The sequence below is a fragment of the Microtus ochrogaster genome, unplaced genomic scaffold (assembly GCF_000317375.1).
Source record: "Microtus ochrogaster isolate Prairie Vole_2 unplaced genomic scaffold, MicOch1.0 UNK38, whole genome shotgun sequence".
NCBI classification, from domain to species: domain Eukaryota; kingdom Metazoa; phylum Chordata; class Mammalia; order Rodentia; family Cricetidae; genus Microtus; species Microtus ochrogaster.
The window spans coordinates 2,428,511-2,451,336 of NW_004949136.1; the positions used below are offsets into that span (position 1 = coordinate 2,428,511).

General features: G+C 50.3%; 2 protein-coding genes across 5 annotated transcripts in view; one reads left to right on the forward strand and one right to left on the reverse strand.

Annotated features, from left to right (window-relative positions):
• The first annotated feature begins 7,332 nt into the window (after positions 1-7,332).
• Pex10 (peroxisomal biogenesis factor 10) lies at positions 7,333-13,052 on the forward strand. Of its 4 annotated transcripts, none has more exons than XM_026789995.1 (6): positions 7,333-7,476; positions 8,062-8,142; positions 9,464-9,855; positions 10,813-10,988; positions 11,099-11,234; positions 12,055-13,052. In XM_026789995.1, exons 1-6 carry the CDS (start codon positions 7,350-7,352, stop codon positions 12,343-12,345), a joined length of 1,203 nt encoding a protein of 400 aa, XP_026645796.1. In that variant the 5' UTR covers positions 7,333-7,349; the 3' UTR covers positions 12,346-13,052. The 4 variants fall into 4 exon arrangements, with proteins under 4 accessions (XP_026645796.1, XP_026645798.1, XP_005368709.1 ...); XM_026789997.1 differs by having other exon boundaries at positions 10,813-10,996; positions 12,055-12,186; XM_005368652.2 differs by having other exon boundaries at positions 12,035-12,186.
• Positions 13,053-13,997: 945 nt separating this feature from the next.
• Positions 13,998-22,826, reverse strand: part of Rer1 (retention in endoplasmic reticulum sorting receptor 1) — a 12,866-nt gene continuing 4,037 nt past the window's right edge. Inside the window, exons 3-7 of the mRNA XM_005368653.3 lie at positions 20,783-20,887; positions 18,760-18,859; positions 17,107-17,185; positions 15,456-15,591; positions 13,998-14,930 (exon numbers count right to left, since the gene is read on the reverse strand). Of these exons, the coding sequence (XP_005368710.1) occupies positions 14,841-14,930; positions 15,456-15,591; positions 17,107-17,185; positions 18,760-18,859; positions 20,783-20,887 (510 nt within the window). The 3' untranslated portion in view covers positions 13,998-14,840. The remainder of the gene's footprint in view (positions 14,931-15,455; positions 15,592-17,106; positions 17,186-18,759; positions 18,860-20,782; positions 20,888-22,826) is intronic.

Here is a 22,826-nt window from a genome sequence, read left to right on the forward strand (position 1 = left end):
AGTCACAAGGGTCGACAGAGACAGAGGCCAGTACAGGGAGGCAAGACTCGTCTGGGTCCCCTACTAAGCTCTTCTTCCCCAGTAATCAGAGACTCTGTGCTCCCACCCTGGAGCAGAACCTAGGCTAATAGGGAGAAGGCGCCAGCTCAGCGGAGAGCACGAAGGGGCTCTGAGGGGACTCAGAGGGGACTCAGGGCTGCCTAGGCTTAGGCTTCGTCCAAGTAGTCCTCAGGAGAAGGAGTGTTCAGGAAGATTGTCACTTCCGTAAAACCTGGAGCCAGCAGCCCTGCACCCGAGTCATCTGGGGGAACTGCAGCACTATGGAGTCAGATCTAGTTCTCTTTCTTCTTTCCTTCCTCCTTCACTCCTTTTCTGCCACCCGAGGATACCAACTGCAACACCCTGGACTTCACTGCCAGGTGGGCTGCTTAGCCATTATCAGATGGACAGTCCCATGCCCCTAGGAACTCAACTGGGAATGTGGCACGGGCAGCTGGACATCTCAGACCCTGCCATCCCTCGGAGCAGCTGTTTCCGAGGAGGCAGCTCTCCAGTAATTATTTCTCTTCCACCTGTTTGTCAAGACTAGGTCTGAAAAGGCCCGGAAAGCAGGGAGCGCCCCTTGAGACGTACGTGAGTTACATGGGGACACGCCTGCAGACACGGCAAGGAAGCAAGCTGATGTTTTAACAGGGTCCAAGGACAAGCCAGCCTGTGGCTCCTAAGAGCTGGAGCAATGTTTGTTTTACTGAGAATTCTGCCCCAAGCAACGGCTTCTTAGATCCCTTGGTTCCCCATAGGGACACTGAATACCAGATTCTCAGTAGAGCTGGGATCCCCTGAAGGTTCCAGCACAGAAGAGCAGGGGGTGATAAGGCCAAATACCATCTAGGACTGCTTCAGGGACCAGGGTGACAGGCATTGACAGAGGCCTGGTCTTGAGACTGTGATGCCCCAAAAGTCCTCTTATTCTAGAACGCCATGAATATAAACACTGGAGAGCTCACATTTTATTAATGTGACCTTTGCCTGTGACTCTGGCCTTCAACAAACCCAAGGACACGGTTTCCTGGGTCCGAGTCACTCTGCTCCCACTGGAATCCCTGTGGCTGGCCTCAAATACACTCTGTGGTCCTAAACCCGCCTCACATCTGTCCTTCAAGGCCATCACAACCTGCAGGCAGCCGCTGCTCACCAGCCTTGGCCATTCTTGACTCTCACATCTAAGGCCAAGAAAGCATCACAAGGGGCTGGAGAGATTGCCTGCTCTTCCAAAGGTCCTGAGTTCAATTCCCGGCAACCACATGGTGGCTCACAACCATCTGTAATGAGGTCTGGTGCCCTCTTCTGGCCTGCAGACATACACACAGACAGAATATTGTATACATAATAAATAAATATGAAAAAAGAAAGAAAGCATCACAACATCTCTGGGAGTCCAGGGATCATCAGAGATCAGAAATTATGGTTCTCACCGGGCAGTGGTGGAGCACCCCTTTAATCCTAGCACTCGGGAGGCAGAGGCAGGTGGATCTCTGTGAGTTCAAGGCCAGCCTGGTCTACAGAGCGAGTTCCAGGACAGATGGGCTCCAAAGATACACAGAGAAACCCTGTCTCGAAAAAATACACACACACACACACACACACACACACACACACACACACACACACACAAAAGGAAAAAGAAGAAGAGAAGGGAATTTTTGGTTTTCTCCTCACCCAACTATAAGCTTCAACACTACCATCTGGCAGCTTCTTGTTTGGCCCTGGCTTAGAGCAGAGGGGGACACGGAGATGTCCTAGATCCCAGGCTTGCCTCATAGAATCTATGCTGATAAAGACTGGCAGACCTCTGCCTGCAGTTAAAGCCTCCACTACCCAACCACCATCTCCCAGCAGACCTGAGACAGGAGCTGGGGCCTAGGAAGGGTAAAGACATGAAGGTGGCTGAGGCGCAGGTACCTTCCCTACCCATCCTCTCCACAGCCTCCTGCTCCAGGTTCTCCCCCTGTACGGGGGGCTGCCTGGTGAGTGCCACGGAGCATCACGGCCTCTAGCCCCAGGTCTCCGACAGCTAGCTATACGGTCCCTAGCCCTGTCCACGAAGAGCTGACCTTCTAGGCCCAGTGCTCCCAGCCTAGGCTTCCCTCAAGCTTCACTGGCCAGTGATTACTCTTCAGGTATTGCCCTGGGGTGAGCAGCTCAATAGAAGGGGGATAGAAAGGCCTGTATCCCTGCTCAGTCACAACTTGCCCATCATCTCTATCCTGTATGGCCAAATTTTCCTCGTGGACAGAGCCTCCCCCGCTTCCCAGATCTCCACTCCTTGGGAACTTCAATTAATTTTTTTTTAAATTTTCGAGGGAGGGTTTCTCTGTGTGGCTTTGGAGCCTGTCCTGGAACTCGCTCTGTAGACCAGGCTGGCCTCCAACTTACAGAGATTCCCCCTACCTCTGCCTCCTGTGTGCCACCAACACCCGGCTTCCTGGGAACCTTTATGTAAGCCCCTTGCTATCCAGCGAGGTTCAGGATGATGGCCACTGTGTCAGGATCCCTCACTCCACCGATAAAGTCTTGCTGCCCAGGGCTAGACACTCATTCCATCAGCAGATAAAGAGAAGTGGGACCAGCCAGACTTGAGTTCAGTCCTATGCCAACCTCTAACCTGAGGTAATGCCACCAGAACCAAGCTCCTTCCTCCCCAGCCCCAGGGCTCTGTGTCCATCTCCCCAGCCCCAGGGCTCCGTGTCCATCTCCCCAGCCCCAGGGATCCGTGTCCATCTCCCCAGCCCCAGGGCTCCGTGTCCATCTCAGCTCCAAGTTCTGAGAATGCACAAAGCCCTAGAGGCCCACGCTGGCTCAGCATTGAGAATTCAAATTTTCCTGTCTCTGGGGCCCGCAAAGGAACATAACCACTTCTACCCTGGGTTCTGGCTAAGGGTAACATCCCAGTCACCTGCCTGCGCCCCCAGAACTACCCAGAGTCCCTTCCCAGGGTACACAGTCTCCAAGAAGGGCTTAACTTTCCTGCTCCCGATCCTACCCTCACTAGCAAGCCCACAGGAGCAGGGAGGGAGGTTCTCAGAGGCCTCTGTCTACCAGACAGAGCCTCCCGGGCTTGGTTCTGGGGCCACACATTCCCTCCAAAACCCCCACCATTTCCTGGTGCCCACAGTACCTCCAGGGCTCCAATCTGCAGCAATGAAGGCAGCTGGCTGTGGTGAGCTCACAGAGCCTCCCGCGCGCCCGCCCTGGGTGGAGGAACCTGTTTTCCAGGTTTACAGTCCCGTGTAGAGGGGCCTCGTGCCTAGGGCAGGCCCCACCCTAACAGTCACGTCCTTGTACAGGAGCTACACCTGGGCGGGCTACTACCCAGTCCCTCTGCCCCTCTACAGCGAAAATGAGTGTATAATGGAAAATTTAAAGAGCCCCAGGACTCACCCCTGCTCCAAGCCCCAGGTGGTGAGGTAGGCCTCCTAAAACCCATCAGACTAGGGCAACCTTCTCTCCAGTCCTGCAGAGAAAGCATTGTCTAGTTCCTCATCTGGTTCCCAGGGGGCCAGCTGACCAGTGTCCAGTGACCAGAAGTCCAGTGAAGGTCTCAGAGCAGATGTGGACCCAATAGTACAACCCCAGGGATAGATCAGGCAGAGAAATGGGCTCACTGTACTTTTCTTTGTCTTCCCGAGTGGCAGCGCGTGGCAAGCCCCATACCAGGTTCAGTATCTACAGCAACCACCCAAACAGTAACCCCTGCTAGGGGCAGAGGCAAGAGTTCCCCAAGGAACCAAACAGACCCAGGCAAAGGGCAGTTTCCCATCTCTTTTACCAGTCTGCTAGTTGGTATTGGGAAGGATAACCTGGGGCTGTGGAGGGACACAGAGCGGACACCACCTGTAATAGGGACACCACCTGCTGAGCGCCCTCCCCCGACCCAGTTCCCTGGCCTCCCTATCAACAGAACTATGGTATAAATGATCAGATAGGGCTGGGTCTAGGACTCAGTGGATAAAGTGCTTGTTGTCCCAGCACGAGGACCGCAGCTCGGATCCCAGAGCTCACCCAATGGGCGAGATGGACTGCCTGTAATTTCAGCCTTGTATGGCAGACACTGGGGATCCCCAGAGCAAGTTAGCTAAGAAGACCAGCCATATGGGCGAGTTCTGGGTTTGGTTGAAAGACCGTGTTCCAATGAATAAAGCGGATGAGCCATTCAGGATGACGCCACAGATCGTCCTTACACCACCACCACACACACACACACACACACACACACACACACACACACACACACACACACACCACACATACCCACACGTGTGCAAACATGCTCACACACATATAACACACGATAAATTTAATTATTTAATAAAATTAGAAAACGAAGTGGCCGGAGCCAGTATTCCAATAGGCAGGACAATAAAATACCCAGCGTATGAAAAACACAGAAGCGGTTGTTGAGAGGCAAAAGTGTGAACACTGCTTCCAGGATGACTGACCTTTGCCCCAGAAGCTCCTGTGTCGGACATGCAGAATTTCATCCTGTCCCGGATCTTCCGCCCACCTGCATCTCTGTGTGTGCCCAGACAATCCATGTGCTCATTGCTGGCGTGGTGGGCTCTCAATAAACACCAGCCAATGCCATCATCATTCCTGACCCACAGGCCAGAAGGCTGAGGCCCACCAAATGAAGGAATGTGCAGGACACACCTTGTCCCTTTTCGATGGCACACGGCTATTGAGAGCCCCAAGGGGGCAGTCAAAGACCAGCCCAGAGATGCTCCAATGCAGGGTCCCCAGGGAACCCCACTACAATTGATAACAGGGAAACACACTTAGCTCACAGATTGGGGTGGCTCACAAGGAGCCCAGGAGGTAGGAATGGGAGAGTCACAGCCAGGGCCAGGGCTGTCAACCACGATGACCCACACCTCTGGTGCCTTCCCTGAAATCCTCAGGAGCCCGGCCTTCCTATCCTCCCTCTTTGGAGCAGAGGGAAAAGTTTACAAGGGAGTTAGTCACAGGCTCAGGCCCAGGACCCCTGTGCTTCAGGAAAGAGTGGTCAAAGGGAGGTGACCAGGGGCATATGCCCTGTCCCCCAGCAAGAATTCTCACTCTGCCACCACCTCAGAGCCCTGGAACCCCGGAACACTGAGAAGCAAAGACAGACTCCAGGTCAGATGGTCACCTGGGAACTCAGAGAATTGATTTGTAATGATGTCACTACTCATCCTGTCCACCACTTTCTCTCCTTGCTGAAGGGCCTCTTATTTCCCAACCCGTGCAGGATATTATTATTATTACTTTAAAAAATGTCAATCCAAATTCCCACAGCCTCCCCTCCTCCCACTCCACTCCCTCCACACACCCTCCCACCCCACCCCTCTCCAATCCTAAAGAGGGCAAGGCACCCTGCCCTGTGGAAAGTCCAAGGCCCTCCCTACTACATCTAGGTTGAGCAAGGTACACATCCAAAGAGAATAGGATCCCAAAAAGCTGGTACAGGCAGTAGAGACAAATCCCAGTGCCACTGCCGGTGGCCCCTCAGTCTGCCCCAACTGTCAACCACATTCAGAGGGGCTAGTTTGATCCCTTGCTCGTTCACTCCCAATCCAGCTAGAGTTGGTGAGCTCCCATTAGCTCAGGCAAACTGTCTCAGTGGGTAAACCCCTCATGGTCTTGACCTCCCTGCTCACATTTTCACTCCTTCTACTCTTCAACTGGACCTTGGGAGCTCAGTCCAGTGCTCTGATGTGTGTCTCTGCCTCTGTTCCCATCTGTTGTTGGACGAAGGTTCTATGGCAATATTTAAGATAATCATCAATCTGACTACAGGGCAGGGCCAGTTCAGACACCCTCTCCTCTATTGCTTAAGGTCCTAGCTGGGGTCATCCTTGTGGATTCCTGGGAATTTTTCTAGAGCCAGGTTTCTTGCTAACCCCATAATGGCTCCCTCAATCAAGATACCTCTTTCCTGGGGGCTGGAGAGATGGCTTAGTGGTTAAGAGCATTGCCTGCTCTTCCAAAGGTCCTGAGTTCAATTCCCAGCAACCACATGGTGGCTCACAACCATCTATAATGAGATCTGGTGCCCTCTTCTGGCCTGCAGACATACACACAGGCAGAATATTGTATAAATAACAAATAAATAAATATTTTTAAAAAAGATACCTCTTTCCTTGCTCTCATATCTGTCCTTCCTCCATCTCGACTATCTCATTCCTCCTCACCTCCTCCCTTCTCCCCTCCTCCCCCGCCCCCAAGCTCCCAGATTTTGTCAGGCGATCTTGTCTGTTTCCAATTTCCAGGTGGCTCTATATATGTTTTTCTTTGGGTTCACCTTATTACTTAGCTTCTCTAGAATCATGAACTATAGGCTCAATGTCCTTTGTTTATGGCTAGTATCCACTTATGAGTGAGTACACACCATAACCATTTTTTGGGGGCCCGTGCAGGATTTCTTTGGGGTACTATCCCTAGCTGCCCAAGCTAGTAGAATAGATGGAGTGATGGCGCCACCTGCTGGTCATCCCGTGGTTTGTTCCTTAGGAAGAACCTTTGAGAGAAGGGGGCGAGGAAAGCCTTAGATCCACAACCTACAAAGGAGGAACCTGAGGGTCAAGACACCGGTCAACGGCGGAGGCAAGGTCTGGGGCTAGGATTTGAGCTTATGGAGAGAGACACTTAAGCGCCCCCCTTGGAATGTTTCTGATCTTGCTCCCCGTGGTCGAGAGAAGAGAATCCAGGAAATGCAGTCCCGTAAAAGGAGCAGGCTATTCCTCATAGTTATTCTAGAGTCGAGCTTCTGAATTTGAAGAGAAAAAAGTTTCCTAGGGACACATGCAGCCTTGACCTTTCAAAGAACCGGCATTTCAAACTGTTAGATTTGATTTGGCGAGAAGCTTGTGCCTCTGCTTGAGACGTGACTGCCTTCCGGCAGCGGTCAAAGGTACTGTCTGGGGCTGTCCAACCCAAGCCGAGGCAGCCGGAGAAACTTCAAAACAGAACTGGGGAGACCACATAAAGGGTCCACTCCTACAGTCCCAGAGACATGTAACTCCTGCCAAAAAAATTACACCTGAGAAGCAGAGCTATCTCATGGCCCTGCCGGCCGAGAATCAAGACTTTCGCGACTCCACTACGTGGCTCCGCCCCCTCTCCCTCGTGGCCCCACCCCTCCTTCGTGGTCCCGCCCACACCCCGGCCTTCACGTAGCTCCGCCCTTAGATCCCCGCCTCTCAGGATGTCACTCCTAGGCCCCGCCTTCGTCCGCGTGATGCTCACAGTCTGCGCCGCGCGAGCGCACGTCGAGCGTCACAGGCCCCGCCCGTGAGGCGCGCCGGCGCGGTATGAGCTCACCGACTCGGGCCATGGCGCTGGCAGGTGCACCCGAAGTGATCCGAGCGGCACAGAAGGACGATTACTACCTGGGAGGCCTGCGGAGCGCGGCGGGGGGCGCCCTGCACAGCCTAGCGGGTGAGCGCCCCGGGCACCCAGACAGGCTGCAGCTCCGAAGCTCCTTAGAAAAGTGAGGATCAAAACAGACTTCGTGCAGAACACTTTGCAGGTCTCTGCGCCGGGCAGTGCCTGCTTGGTGTTCTCAAACATTTGCCCGTTTATTTCTCATACGCCCCTACTGGTTGGACCTGACATTATTACTCTTACAGGGAGGCACGTGGAGGTTTCCAGGCAGATTTCCCAGGCAGGGATTTGGGAGAGCCGAGATTTGATACTAAACAGGTGATCTCTGGCTTGTTTTCTTGGCACTACCTAGACTTTTCTGGGCCCTCCTAAGTCCTAGAACAGTTCCTGACTCAAGAGAGTTACAGCTGAGAGGTTTTTAGGAAGTAGCCTTCCCTCAGAGTCATTCGTGTCAACCAGGTGGAGAGAGGACAGGGCAGGGAAGCAGAGGAGCCCGGCAGAAAAAAAAGAAGTAGTTGAGGATCGCCCTAGCAGAGAAGGGATGGGACCTGGACTTTAACGCCCCACACACCCGGGTGGGGGAGAGGATTTCAGTGAACCCACGTCACTTGCTCAGAGGTAACATTTTTCTCCTCTCAGGTGCAAAGAAATGGCTGGAATGGAGGAAAGAGATTGAGCTACTCTCAGACATAGCCTACTTTGGTCTCACCACAATTTCAGGTAGCAGCACTTAGCCAGTCCTTGGCACTGACGGGCCCACGGCCCACCCAACCCTGGGATTCACCTGCTTGTAGCCTCAGGGAAGAAAGACACTGACCAGAGAGGAGGTGCCGCCTAGATTCTCTCTAGAGGCAAGCCTAGCACTAGCCCTCAGCCAGGGGGTCTCCTTACATTTATATGTCCCTGAAGACTTCATCCAGAACCTTCCCAAGGGTGCTACTGGGCCCTATCCCCACCCCAGAGCTAAGGACCCAACCCGGGGCCCAGGGCCTTGCGCTCACTAGACAAGGCAAGCTCTACCACTGAGCTAAATCCCCAACCCCAGGACCTACTTCTCAGTGGCCAAAGGCAAGTCAGTCCTGACCCCTCACATACTGGCCATTAAACCTGCATGAGGTGGATGAAGAGAAGCTGATAGTCCTTGACAGAAAAGCCATGGTAGGGGCCTCAGATCACCAGAGCCAGCTCAGCATCCAACAAGGAATGCTGAGCACCTTGGAGATGCCAGGAGAGATTGCTGCGGGTGACCTGCCCCCATGGACTAGACTCTGGGTGGTGGGAGAAACAGCAAGCACCAAGTAACCACACTGTAAGGCATCCTGAGAAGTGTTGATCTCCTCAGGGAAAAACACCAAGTCTGGGGTGGGGCAAAGCAAGGAGCCTTTCTCAGGAAGTGTCTTTCCCTTTTATGAGACATTGCCAGATACAAGGAAGCTAACTGCAGGTCATGACCAGACACGCTGGGGGCAGAGGTTGCTACAGACAGGGTCATAGACACATGGAGAGCGTAGTTCAGGGTGCACCTCAGGTTTGGCCTCGGGAATAAGAGGTCTGGCTTTGCCTTCTGCAGGGTGTAAGAAGACAAGGCTTTCCCAGGTTGGACAACTCTAAGCTAGCTAGTTGGCAGGGGCAGGCTTGAGGGTGCTTATTCTGACTCTATATGATACTGTCAAGTAAGCAGCTGACCTTACATCTCATACTTAGGACTGGACCAGATCCAGACTGAGCGATAACCTGGAAGCAGCCACGAGACTCTTGGGTAGGGTTTAGGCAGAGGAGGGACTGGGAAACTGGGAACAAATTAAGACTGACGACAGCTGGAGCTGACCAGGGAAACAAGGACCTATCCCAGAGTGGAAATCTGTGTCACATCATGAAATCACAGCAAGCCCACAGTGGGTCTAGTAAGAAGCCATGTTGATCTTGGCTAGGTCTCATGGGTGACAGCTGGAAGGGCAGGATCCAGGAGGACTGACGATGCGGAGGGGGAGGGGTGTGACAGCCCTGCATTGGATCCTCATCATTGTGCATTGATCCCCAGGCTACCAGACGCTTGGAGAGGAGTATGTTGGGATCATTCAGGTGGACCCCTCCCAGCAGCGTGTGCCCTCCAGGCTCCGCCGTGGAGTGTTGGTCGCAGTGCACGCTGTCTTGCCCTACCTGCTGGACAAGGCGCTGCTGCCCCTGGAGCAGGAGCTGCAAGCCGATGGTGATGGTACGCGTCTGCCGTCTGGGGGACGCAGCCGATCAGGGGCAAGGCGCTGGGTGCGTCACCATGCAGCCACCCTGACTGAACAGCAGAGGAGGACACTCCAGCGGGCAGTCTTTATCTTCAGACAGGGTCTTGCCTGCCTCCACCGGTTCCATGTTGCTTGGTTTTACATCCATGGTGCCTTCTACCACCTGGCCAAGAGGCTAGCAGGGATCCGTTATGTAAGTAGCAATGCCAAGGGAGACTGATTGTGGGCTGGGGCCTCTTTGGGGCCCACGCTGATGGCATGATCACAGCCAAATGTTGCTGAGTTTATTCAGTCACAGTTTCTACAAACTGAGAGTGGAGTAAATCCTTTCCTTCCTACAACCAGCATGTGTGGCAGCAGAGCCGGGCACTGAGTGGACTTGGGGTTAGCCCTGCAGTAGTTTTCTCCCTACTGGCCTGTGCCTGTGTCCATTTCACTGCTTAGGGGGATGAGCACCTATTCCAGAAGGTGTCAAGTGCAGGTTCTAGCACGTCCATCCCTGCCTATAGCAGCCCTACCAGAAAGGCAAGGTCTTAGGGCTTGATATAACAAATATTCCTACAGTAGCCCACAGTAAGTACATCTCTCATTACGGTCTGTACTAAACCCCCACCTCTTCACACCCTGACTTTCTACCAATGCCCTTGCATCCTGTCAACCAGAAAACCTCCCCTTGGGTATCACACCCATGCCCACCACCCACCAGAGCTGCCATCTTTCCCTCCAGTCTTGTGATGTGGATGGGAGTTACATCACCAGCTACAGCAGCAGCGAGGACAGTATCTGTGGGGGTCAAAGTGTCCCCAGAGGACGCGGTAAAGGGAACAGCATCTGCCTGTCTAGGTTCCCCTTGCTGTTTCCCACCCTACTCATCCTCTGAAGTGGTCCCCAAACAGCTCCAGAATCCGTACCCATTTCCCTGGTCCATCTAGCCTCCTGGCTCAGTTTGTATCTAATGCCTAAAGGTCAACCTGTAGCCAGGGTTCTCCCTCACAACAGTACTTGAGCCCATCTCCCTGGTTGATTCTTGTTCTCTGGACACTCCCAGTGCCAAGGGGAGGCCTGGCTGAACATAACACCTCCAGCAGACAAGAGGCCAGGTCCTAGGGGGATCCTGATGGCAGTGGGGTGGGGTCACCTGTCTCAACAGCTCCGTGCTCGCCGCCTGGCAGGAGAGGACCTGAGGGCTCGCACAAGCTACCGACTGCTGGGACTCATCTCCCTGTTGCATCTGGCACTGTCCATGGGGCTGCAGGTGTACAGCTTCAGGCAGAAGCAGCGAGCCAGGAAGGAGTGGAGGCTGCACCGCAACCTGTCCCACCGCAGGTCATGGGGTAACCTGTCCCACCGCAGGTGTACAGGGGGTTGGAGGGACTTTGGCATGCTCCGAGATTGTGAACGGTGCACTTACCTAAGCTGTGTCCTCATCCCCACAGGAGTTCCCTGGAAGACAGGGCTGTTTGCAGAACCCCACTGTGCACCCTATGCTTGGAAGAGCGAAGACACTCCACTGCAACACCTTGTGGCCATCTCTTCTGTTGGGAGTGCATTACTGAATGGTGCAACACTAAGGTATGTGCTCCCCGGCCTTCGACCCCACCTCCCAACCCTCTCCTGACGTGGGGAACTCCCCTTCTGAGGTCTGACTGAGTATGCAGGTGAATGGTAGGTGACAGGTGTACAGATCAGGCCACACTTAGCCACAGGCTTGTCTTGCTTCCTGGTACACTCAGGACACTTAGGATGCTAGCACACACCAAGCTGTCCTGTGTGCCACTGAACTGTTTCCAGCAGGACAGGTGCCCAAAGCCACTGCTTCCTGTAAGCAGCAGGGCCCTGGCTGGCATGTCTAGCCAGTGAGCTGCTGCCCTGCTGGTAAGAGGTGGGCATCCTGAGCTACAGTATAGAAAACACGAGCGTTCACACCGCAAGGTCAGCAGTCCGCATAGTTGCTCAAGTGCCAGCATGTGTAAGTGTGGAATGTGCAGAGTCCTGTCTCTTGAGAGGAAGTACCAGAGTGCATCCGAGCTGGAAGACTAGAACAGCACACACAGCCCGATGTCTCTCACTGACGGGGTCTGAAGCCCTCCCCTCCACAGCTCTTGGCCCAGGGTTGCTGGGAAGCCATAGCAGAGGCTCAGTCAGAAGGAAAAGCCCAGGAGAGGCCCCAGAAATCCAGAGTTCCTAGGTACTGAAGGAGGTGGGTACAGCTGTGGTGAATCAACACAGTCCCGTGCCCCTAGGATGCAGACCCTGGGAGAGGCTGTTTTCTGGCTGACTCACAGCCGTGCATGTGTGGAACAGAAGAGATACAGTGGGGATCAGGGCCAGATACAGTACACGGCCATCGTGACACACACCTCACCCCACAGACAGAGTGTCCCTTGTGCAGGGAAAAGTTCCCACCGCAGAAGCTGGTCTACCTGAGGCACTACCGCTGACCGGGACCAGATCGTCACCAAACAGCTCTGAGAAGTGGATGGAAGTTGACAGTTTATCCTCAGAACTGTGGCTGCACAGAAATATAAAGTCCTCATGCACTGTTCTTTGTCATTTAAGCTACATAGTTACCTGGGAAGAGAAAGGGTTGGGGGCAAACAGGCAATACTCCATAGGGGGTAGGAGAGTTTGTTGCCCCTTATTATGGCTTCTTCTGACCCTCCTCCCTAGGTCACACAGCTGAAAGCTGCTTCGGAAGTTCAGGGTATTTTATTCAGGTCTGTGTGAGAGGTAGGGCTGAGGGTGAGGCTGGGGGTGAAGCCCTGCACTGTGGGCTCCACACCCACCCGAGGTCAGCACCCTCCTAACACTCCTGCCCTGTACTTATTAATACTGTTGCCAACTCCTTAGGAAAACAGGTCTTCCTCGTAGCTTTCTGGGTAGGAATGGGGGCTCCCTGGGTTGCAGATTATTTTTTAATTATATGAAGGTGCACACATATGGTACATGTATGGAGATCAGAGAACAACTTGCAGGAGCTGATTTTTTTTTTTAAATCATATATTTCGGGAGTAAACTCAGGTTGGGCTGGGCAGTAGCATCTTATCTTGTTGAAACCTTGCCGACCTGGCAGAGTTGGCTTAGTGAGTTTTCTCCTATAAACCGATTTCCATGTGTCCTCAGATACCAGTTCTCTGAGGAGTTAGGGGACAGCTGTGACTTGCTTTTCCAGTGTCACCTGTGTCCAGCCCCTCCTGACTTTTCCCTAGCTTGATTCTTGCCTCCATTTGACATTTCTAAGCTTTTAACGTGAGTTCATGTCAGACAGCCTGGCACATCTTTGAGAAACTAATTTCACAGAAAAGCCACACTAAGAACACAAGATCTAGCCGGGCATGGTGGTGTATACCTTTAATCCCAGCATTCAGGAGTCAGAGGCAGGTGGATCTCAGTGAGTTCAAGGCCAACCTGGTCTACAGAGCTAGTTCCAAGGCAGCCAAGGCTACACAGAGAAACCCTGTCCCAAAAAAACAAAAACCAAAACCCAGAAGATCTAGAAAGACCTCATAAAACTGTGAAGATGTCCGGATAGAAGCCCAGTCCCCAGCAGTGGTCTTTGATGTCACAGGTTCCTTGTGAAGGTCCCCTTACCAAGAGCAGGAGCCATCCTTCTAGGTGGAGCAGGGGACCCAGACATACACAGGGTAACTTTATTTATTTTGTTTACTTTTTTTTTTTTTTTTTTTTTTTTTTTTGGTTTTTCGAGACAGGGTTTCTCTGTAGCTTTGGTTCCTGTCCCAGAACTAGCTCTTGAAGACCAGGCTGGCCTCAAACTCCCAGAGATCTGCCTGCCTCTGCCTCCCAAGTGCTGGGATTAAAGGCGTGTGCTACCACCACCTGGCCAGGGTAACTTTAGGGACCCTATGGTAAGACGGAGTCCCCATGGGAACCTGGAACACAGCTCTACAGACCTGCAGCACCCTGTCTGTAACTCACTCCTCTGGCTGGGCACGCCCAACTTTCCATCACACCTGAGCTTAGTGATGAGGAAAACAACGCAGAAAATATAAACAAAAAATGTCCAGATTTGAACCCCAAGTGCTTACATAGTAGAAAGGAAGGAAGGAAGGAAGGAAGGAAGGAAGGAAGGAAGGAAGGAAGGAAGGAAGGAAGGAAGGCACAGACCATTAGAAAGTGATGGGTTGAGAGCACAAAGCGTGGCTCTAGAAGGAACAAAAGGAACCCAGGTGACGGACTGGGTAGGGTTCTGAACAGGTCACAGCCCCAGTCCCTCCGATCCCTGTGGTGTTTCCTCCGCCCTGGTGGGACCTGGCATCATGGTTCCCTCCTCCAGCTGTGAAGAGCAAGCTGTACTTCAGTGAATGACTAGTGGTGTAGACGAAGACCATACAAGCAAGGGACGCTTTCTTTAATAAAGTTGGAATTTAAAAGTCACTTAGTAAAATGTTTAAAGAGTATTATTTTTATCACATCAAAAAGTTTGACATGCGGAGGGCTTCTGTTTCCCCATAGGAAGTAAAAGGCCATGTGACAAACCCCACACCTGGTGTGCTCTGGCTACTGCTGTCTCCTTAAAGAGGCTGTTGCATGAGAACAAGTTTAAATTCATCAAAAGGAAAATGTTACGTATCAAAGGAAAGTGTCAAAATAATCTCAAACAATTAAAATATAATATATATTTATAATTCCAGGCCTTCAAAAGCAATCATGGTAGTTAGGAACAAAGTTCTGAGTCATTGTCATAGAGACCAACGTGAAAACCATCTCTAGTGAGTGAGATTCAGAAACTGGCATGAGAACCCCGCGAAGCTGCTGGGAGTCACCGTCAAAGGGTTACATTCTTTTTCACATGTAGGAAGCAGGCTGGCATGTCCCTCTGGCGCAGAGGAGCGGCCTCAGCGTGGTCAGGAAGGCAAGGCTACACTCCCATCCTCCCTCCCGCTCTCTTGGCCTGCCACTCTCCTGGCCTCCCAAGCCTCTGGTTCACTACAATTCTGTTCACTTCAAACACATGAACATCACTGAAAAAGAAATCAATGCAATTTGGTTTAAATGCCAGTTTCTTCAAGAACCTGATATTTCAGATACAAATCATTGAAGCTCCTCTTAAAAAGAAAATTCAACTTCCTCATAATCAACTACTTTATGTGAAGAAAAGGCATTGTTACAATGGCTCAAAACCGTCCTTGAACACGCGTGACAGATTCAGTCCGGCTTCTAGCTAGCAAATGTCTTGCCCACGTCCTCCTTCCCTTTGTATCTCCTCTTTCCATGTGTGAATGGTATGTACCGGTATTTAATCATGTGCTGGGGAAACAAACACAAACAAACTTGAGTTACTTGAGAACAGTTTCCTGCTTAACCCTCTTCCCTAGATCTGCAGAGCCAAAGGCACCCCCTCGACTGTTTGTGCTATCACAACTGAAGTCAAGAAGCCAACAGTGTGCTCCATAGGACTCGACCCACTCGAGGCCTGCCTGAAATCCCAACATTTGGACAGCATCTCATGAGCCCCTGGAATGAGCTAGGGAGAGCACAGAGGGTGCAGCTACACCACCAATCCAAGGATGCGCCATAACACTCTAGGAGGTTACCACAGGACCCTGAGAGCCACTGAGGCACCACAGGGCCAAGCCCAACCCTGCCCTACCCAGGGCTTTCTGACTCAGCAACTGTTGAGGAAGGGCCCACCTGTTCTCACAGAAGCCGAGTACAGGTCAGTCATGACACACAGGAGGCCATGCCCAGCACTAAGACCCAAGCTACTTTCCCAGGGACACTGAGGCCGCAGGCTAGAGCCGTCGCCTGGCACAGCAGTGCTGTCATCTTTACCTTTATTTGCCTCTTCATTGTGATACAGAAAAGCATGATGAAGTACATCACCAGGATCGGCCAGAACACGGGGACGTTGAAAGCCTCAAAGAAGGTGCAGACCATAGCCACAAGAATGCCTTTTGTAGCTGCATGCCTTAAAGCAAAGGGAAAAATTAGTGTGAGCTCTAGGTAGCACCAGGCACCTGTCAAGCCGCTGACACTCCTGCCTTTGTCTGCTCAGAGGTACCTACTAGAGATACATCAAGTCGGTCTGTGTGTAACACTGAACCACATCCTCTCAGCCTTTTGAAAACTAAGACTTCTTATTTTTTTAATATATTCTTTTTTTCACATTTTTATTTATTTTTATGTGCAATTGGTGTGAGGTGAGGATGTCAGATCCCCTGAAACTGGGATTATATACAGTTGTGAGCTGCCATGTGGTTCCTGGGAACTGAACCCAGGTCCTCTGGAAGAACAGCCAGTGCTCTTAACCACCAATCCATCTCTCCAGCCCCCAAGCTAAGACCTCTTAAACTTATACAAAGTGTAATATGTACCTCGTGTTTGCTACCTAGAACTGTCATCTGGAGAAGAGCCTAGGCCCTGGTCCTGACACTGGGTGCCTGAGTCCAGCACACAGCTCTGCCACCATCACACACCTCGTCAGCCTCTGTACTGACCTCACCCACTTTGTAAGTATTCCCGGTGTATTTGTCAAAGCAAGTCTCTTCAGCTGTGGAGAAGAAGCCCATGCCCCCCCAACACACACACACAAGCTCCTCTTTTCCTACAGAACAACATCCAGGCTCCTGGGGGCATCTTGCCCACTTTCTATTTCCTCTCCCAGATCCTATCTCACACTCTTGCTCCATGCACAGCACCAGAGCTGCAGTTAAAACACACAAAGAACTCAGTCTGCTCCTTCAGTTTACTGAGCCAAAGACTTTGGCTCCTTTTGTGGTCCAGGAGCAGATGGTCTCAAAGACAGGCCAGCAGGTCATACACAGCTTTGACCTTTTGACAGAAGGTCGTAAAAGGAGCTACACTAATGTGTTCCCATCAGTCTCTTCCTAGTCTCCCAGAACTTCCAGGATGTCAGCTTTGGGAAGGCCTAACCTTCCCAGGGTGCCTTGAGTCAACAGCAATGCCTACAGGAGGCACAGGGCCTGGAAAACAGCTGTTAAGACCCTTTATCTACTAACTTTAGACTACTGTGTCAACCCAAGGGGAAACACTATGAAGTGATGGTCTCCCCAGAGAGCCCTGTGACCCACCCCATACCCAATACAGCTGTTACTTTTTAGATTAATGCATACCACATCCAAGCAAAACAAAATTCTCATTTTGTTAAACCAATAACTATCTGGGACAAAAACTGGTCTACTCTAATAGCTTAAGTATCTTCCACAAAAGCCTTGAAGAAATAAAGGCATGACTGGTCAGGAGAAATGACTTCCACATGTAGCCAGGAGGGTAAGCAGTGGGCAACAATGCTGGACTTACTTCAAAATACCTAACCCTGACCATTACGAGACCATTACACAATGTATGTGTACCAAAAAATGTCATTCCATAGCCCCCACATGTGGACAATTACTATGTGTTTGTTAAAATAAGATACAGAGATGGATGTACTCTATTGTCCAATGGAAAACAATTCACTCACCAAAATTTGAATTCTGGAAGCCTTCTAATGAAGGGACGAAACTCCTCATTCTGTTTGGTTGGTAATGAAGGGCCGTCATCTGAAATGTACAACATCAGCTAGAGATGAAGCATCTGCCTCTACCTTCGGGTTTCTACCCCACTTGTAAGTCTTCCCTCGATGCTTCCAAACTGCTGTGCCTCACACATGGCAACAAATTGAGTCAACCAGAGATAAAGTATGGGGTCTGCAGGCAACTCCGGAGAGACAACCAACAAACAAAAATACACTTCACACAGATTTTCCATTTGTTTTACTGTCTAGTTACATAAATTAGGACAAAGACAAACTGACGTGTACATAAACAAGTAGTAAAGAGAGAATGCAGGCCATGTAGTTCATGACAAAAATCCATTCCCACAGTAAAGTAAGAAGTGACACTGAGCTGGCTCAGCGGACAAAGACACTTGGCTGCTGGGACAGACAATTCCTGGAACCCTCATGGTAAGACAACCAAATCCTGCAAGTCGGGGGCTGGAGAGATGGCTCAGAGGTTAAGAGCATTGCCTGCTCTTCCAAAGGTCCTGAGTTCAATTCCCAGCAACCACATGGTGGCTCACAACCATCAGTAATGAGGTCTGGGGCCCTCTTCTGGCCTGCAGGCATACACACCGACAGAATATTGTATGCATAATAAATAAATAAATGTTTGAAAAAACAACAACAACAACAAAAAAAAAATCCTGCAAGTCCTCTGACTTCCACATGTGACATACACACTATTTATTTATAAATAAATAAAAAGATGGGCAGTGATGGTGCACACCTTTAATTCCAGGACTCAGGAGGCAAAGGCAGGTAGCTCTCTGAGTTCAAGGCCAGAGCAAGTTGTAGGACAGCCAGGGCTACACAGAGAAATCCTGTCTCTAAAAACCAAAAAGGAAAAACAAGAGGGTAAGGGAGAAATGTAGGCAAGCCTATCCTTGTCCACAAACCTATGGAGGAGAACCCATGTATGTATGTACCAGGACTACCAGATACAAGGCCTCTTCTCATCTATCCTACTGACAGGCAGAGAAGCTGAAATCCACAGGAAATGCCCCTGGTTATCAAAGCTTCTAATCATCCAATCTGAAATCAGCACTGAGCATTTCCCCCGCGAAAGCAAAGGCCACTGTTCACTATCTGTCAGCCACAACCCAAAGCTGGCCTCACTTGGGCACAAAAACACACCAAGAACATTTCAACTCAGAACCCAGGGAGCACCCAATGCCCCAGTCTGGACCAGCTCCTGGCGACCAGGGTCCCACTGATCTGTACTGCATTCCTGCTGCGTACTGCTCCTGGTCCCTCTGGTCAACCGTGAATTCTGAGACAGAAAGCAGAGGAGCTGCCCTGCGTGTGTGCCCATGCTTGCAGTGTGGCTTTGGTGAGTTATTTAACCCCAGGGCCTCAGTTTCCTCCTAAACAAAATGGGGATTAAAGAATGATCCTTTTCACAGCTGCACAGGGTTTACGGGGTAATCCTACAGACAAACTCATTCTGATGCAGACATTACAGCACATATAAATATCACAAGCCCAGGTCCAAGTGTTCCCAGACCCATAGATTATCCCAGAAGAATGCAGATGCATAGAGCAGCCTGGACAGCGCCCCAGCAGTCCCTGCTGTACCTGAGTCTTCCATCAAGGAAGGATCCACTTTGGGAGAAAGGAACGCTATGAAAAGGTTTAGGTGGTAAATCCCCAAGGCATAGGTCACAATGTACCAACCCTGGAAGAGAAGGAAAGCCATCATCAATGAGCAGCCCAGCCACCACCACCTGGAACCAGTTCACGAGCCCATACCCATAAAGCTCTGCTGTACTAGGAACGTGGTTTACTCCAGATTGAGGAATGCTCCACGGTGACCATTTACCTCAACTTACCTTGTCAGTTTGATATGACCATGGCAACCTGTGGCCCAGAAAACAAACTTCTTTAAGGGTTCAGCCAAATGTGCATGACAGTCAGGAACAGTCCTGACCAGAACTGGTTACAGCAGAAGAGAAAGCTTTCCTCAATAGACACACTTGCCCCATAGGGCTAACTGGGCTGGGCACCTGGCCTCAAAACCTGCTGTGAGCACACAGGTTCACAAGGCATCTACAACAGAACGTCCATGTTACTGCACACTCGAGAGGGGGCAGTCCTCTGCAGACAGCACCAAAATACTTCACTTGGAATGTTAGCCTCACAGAAAAAAAACAGAACTAGAACCAGGAATCAAGAGAAGACGTGTATGCATTCATTCTTTTCTTCCTTTCTTTTTTGGTTTTTCAAGGCAGAATTTCTCTGTACAGCCCTGGCTGTCCTGGACCTCACTCTGCAGACCAGTGGTCTTGAACTCACTGAGATCCGCCTACTTCTGCCTCAGGAGTGCTGGGATTAAAGGCCTGCACTACCACCCCAGGCTTCCAGAGAAGACAAAGAACTGGGAATCCCAACTAATGTAGTCCCAACGTTAGCACACTAGAGCATTAAGCTTCCCTAGTTGATTTCCAGAACTAAACCATACACCTTAAAGGCCTGTACTTTTAAAACAAAAAGAAATTTTCTGCCTAAAAAATTTTCAAGTCAGACAACTAAAAACTGGATGTAAAAGTCAGTTTTATGCACGCATGCTATCATGTTGCAAAGCCAAGCTATGAGGAATGCCAAGTCAGGCACAAATCTGATCCAGAACAGAGTACAACCAACCTGTGTGCTGTGCCCCACCCCCACCCCAAGGCTGCCAGTCCAGTCTTTCCACTAGTGAATCGACCAAGTTCCAATAAACAGAAACTCAACACTAATTTCAGACATGCGGCACAGATCCAGTCCTTCTAGAATAAACCAGAGAGTAGCCTACCGTCATGTCGTGCTAAGCCAACACTGTGTCTGCTCACAGGGATAAATTAAAAATGAAAACAATAAAGGACAAGTTCCACACTTTATGAATTTCACACAGTAGTGAATGCATCAATGAATCCAGTAAATCACTGTGTTGCCTCTTGTCCTAATGTCCTTCTACAGACTGGATGAATACATGGATGAACAGAAGGAAGGAGCTCTAAATGAGGAAGTAAAGCTTTCAGGGTTGCAGAGGAGATACACTCTAGACGAGGTCTCTGAGCTGCCGTCTTCTGGAAAAGCCTCCAACCCAGGTCTGCAAGGACTTCTTGGAAACCACATGTCTAACTAGGAAGCAACAAACTCCAGACAAGTCTGAGGAGAAGCCACCTGTTCAAGGCATCCACCGCCAGCCTACGGATCTGCAGGACTGCCTAAGCTACCCTATCCATTATATTGCCCTCTTAATGTTCCTTAGCCACAAAGTAGCAGCTCAGAAACTGCTAATCCCAGGTGAGTGCCAAAGTCACTCATGGCACTCTGAGTCTGTAACACTCCGTTCGAGAATGGAGAGACACAGCAAGGTCGGAAGGATTCCACAAGGTCTGTTTAAAGGACTAAGGGCAGGGCTGGCCTGGGCATGCTCGGAACTGTAGGTAGAGGATATGATAAAGTGAGGACAGACTGACCAATCCTCTTTAGACAGGTGCTTACCCTGAAACTTCTGAAAGTAATTATGACAGACCACACCTCTAATATACACCCAATCCACACCCCAACCGATAGCACAGTTAGACAATGTGCAGACAGTTGAGACCACGCTTACCTGTAACAGGTAAACTCTAATCATGTACACGAAACTCAGGCCCAGTGTCACAACCCACCGGACAGCTGTGTAGGGGGTAGACTTGTCCAGCCAGGACTGATAAATCTGTAAGACAAGAATTAAAGACAAAACATCAGCCCACAACTCCCACTGCACTACAAAGTGCACTTTCTGGTATAGCTGGGCTTCAGTTTAAAGAGATGTTTAAAATGTAAGGTTATATAATATACACCAGCATGAAGCACTGACTACAATTAATCCAAACTTTACCTACAATAATTCCTGAAACAGAACCACTTCATAAGAAAATTATAAAATAATCAAGTATAAAATACTGTGCTACAGCATTAGCCCAGAAACATCATTACAGGGAAAACTAACTTCACCCCACAGAGAGGACTTGGGCTGCAAAGGGAAAAGCACACATTTTTTTTTTTTTTTTGGTTTTTCGAGACAGGGTTTCTCTGTGGCTTTGGAGCCTGTCCTGGCACTAGCTCTGTAGACCAGGCTGGTCTCGAACTCACAAAGCCTCTGCCTCCCGAGTGCTGGGATTAAAGGCGTGCGCCACCACCGCCCGGGTAAAAGCACACATCTTAAATCCACCATCCCACACTGTAAGACTCATGGCTCAAACCCTACCCCAAAACCTGTTTTCCCGAGGGTCTCTCGCTGCCCCCATGTGCTCTCCAGACTCCAGGAACTCTCACTTGCCCAGCAGGCCTGCCTGGTCCTACCTGCACCCACTGCTAAGCGGCTGGTCATAGCGTGACTGCTGGCAGCCAGAGTGTGCGAGTAGACATACCAAAACAGTTACAATCATTACTAAGGAAACTCTGGGTTTTCTATAAACAGACATTTCATGTATACATAGATATATACGTCTTACATTTAATTTTGAAATATAACTTTAAATTTTAATTATAGCATTTTAAAACATTCGTTACATATACATATGTACACACACACACACATATATGTGTGTACCTAGCCCTGGCCATCCTGGAACTTACTTTGTAGAACAGGATGGCCTTGAATTCAGAGATCTGCCTGCCTCTGCCTCCACAGGATTAAAGGTGTGCGCCACCACCGCCCAGCAAAAATTTGAAGTTTTTAATTGAGTCATATCAACTCACTGAGTCAGACATTCATTCATTCATTTATTTATTTTTAGTTTATCGGGACAAGATTTCTCTGTATAATTTTGGAGCCTGTCCTGGCACTAGCTCTGTAGACCAGGCTGGCCACGAACTCACAGAGATCCGCCTGCCTCTGCCTTGCTAGTGCTGGGATTAAAGGCGTGCGCCACCACCGCCCAGCTAAGTCAGACTTTCAGATACAGTGTGAGGCTGCCTCAGAGAGTCACGAAGTGAACTGTATCTACCTGAGCCAACATGGAAGGCTCACACGCTCAGGCAGGATGAGGTGTGCCAGGATGCATGGATGCATGATGTGGGATTCCCCTCTGTATGCTGTGAATCTATTTTATTACCACTGGTTAGTCAAGAAGCTGCTCTGGCCTATGGTAGGGCAGACTAGAGCCAGGCAGGATCTGAAAAGATATATAGAGGAGTTGGCAGAGTCAAAGAGACAGTGGGGATAGATTAATAGAAATGGGTTAATTTAAGATGTAAGAGCTAGCTAGAAATACGTCTCAGCCATCGGCCAAACAGTGCTATAATTAATCATTAATATAGTTTTTGTGTGATTATTCAGGTTAGGATGGCCAGAAAACAAAAGGGCAGTTTCTGTGTCTCCGTGTACAGATGCAGGTGGCAGGTTAAAGGAAAAAGGGGTGGAAAGAGATAAAGGACTACCACTAACCTGGTCTACAAAGCAAGTTTTGGGACAGGCCCCAAAGGTACACAGAGAAACAAAAATCAATCTCAGAAAATCAAAAAACAAAACAACAAAGCAGCAGCAAAACAAAAACAGGATGGGGTCCCCACTGTCCAGACCTCTTTACTTGACCTTTTCCAGGAACACATACGCAAGCAAGAAACATGTACACAGTGAGGAACATGTACACGGTGAGGAACATGTATAC

What these genes read in the sequence shown, in the direction of transcription:
- Pex10 (XM_026789995.1), top strand. Translation starts at nt 7,350, where the DNA reads ATGAGCTCACCGACTCGGGCCATGGCGCTGGCAGGTGCACCCGAAGTG. An exon ending in TGGTCTCACCACAATTTCAG is followed by an intron (nt 8,143 to 9,463) that starts GTAGCAGCACTT and finishes ATTGATCCCCAG; the next exon opens with GCTACCAGACGCTTGGAGAG. An exon ending in CTGAATGGTGCAACACTAAG is followed by an intron (nt 11,235 to 12,054) that starts GTATGTGCTCCC and finishes TCCCTTGTGCAG; the next exon opens with GGAAAAGTTCCCACCGCAGA.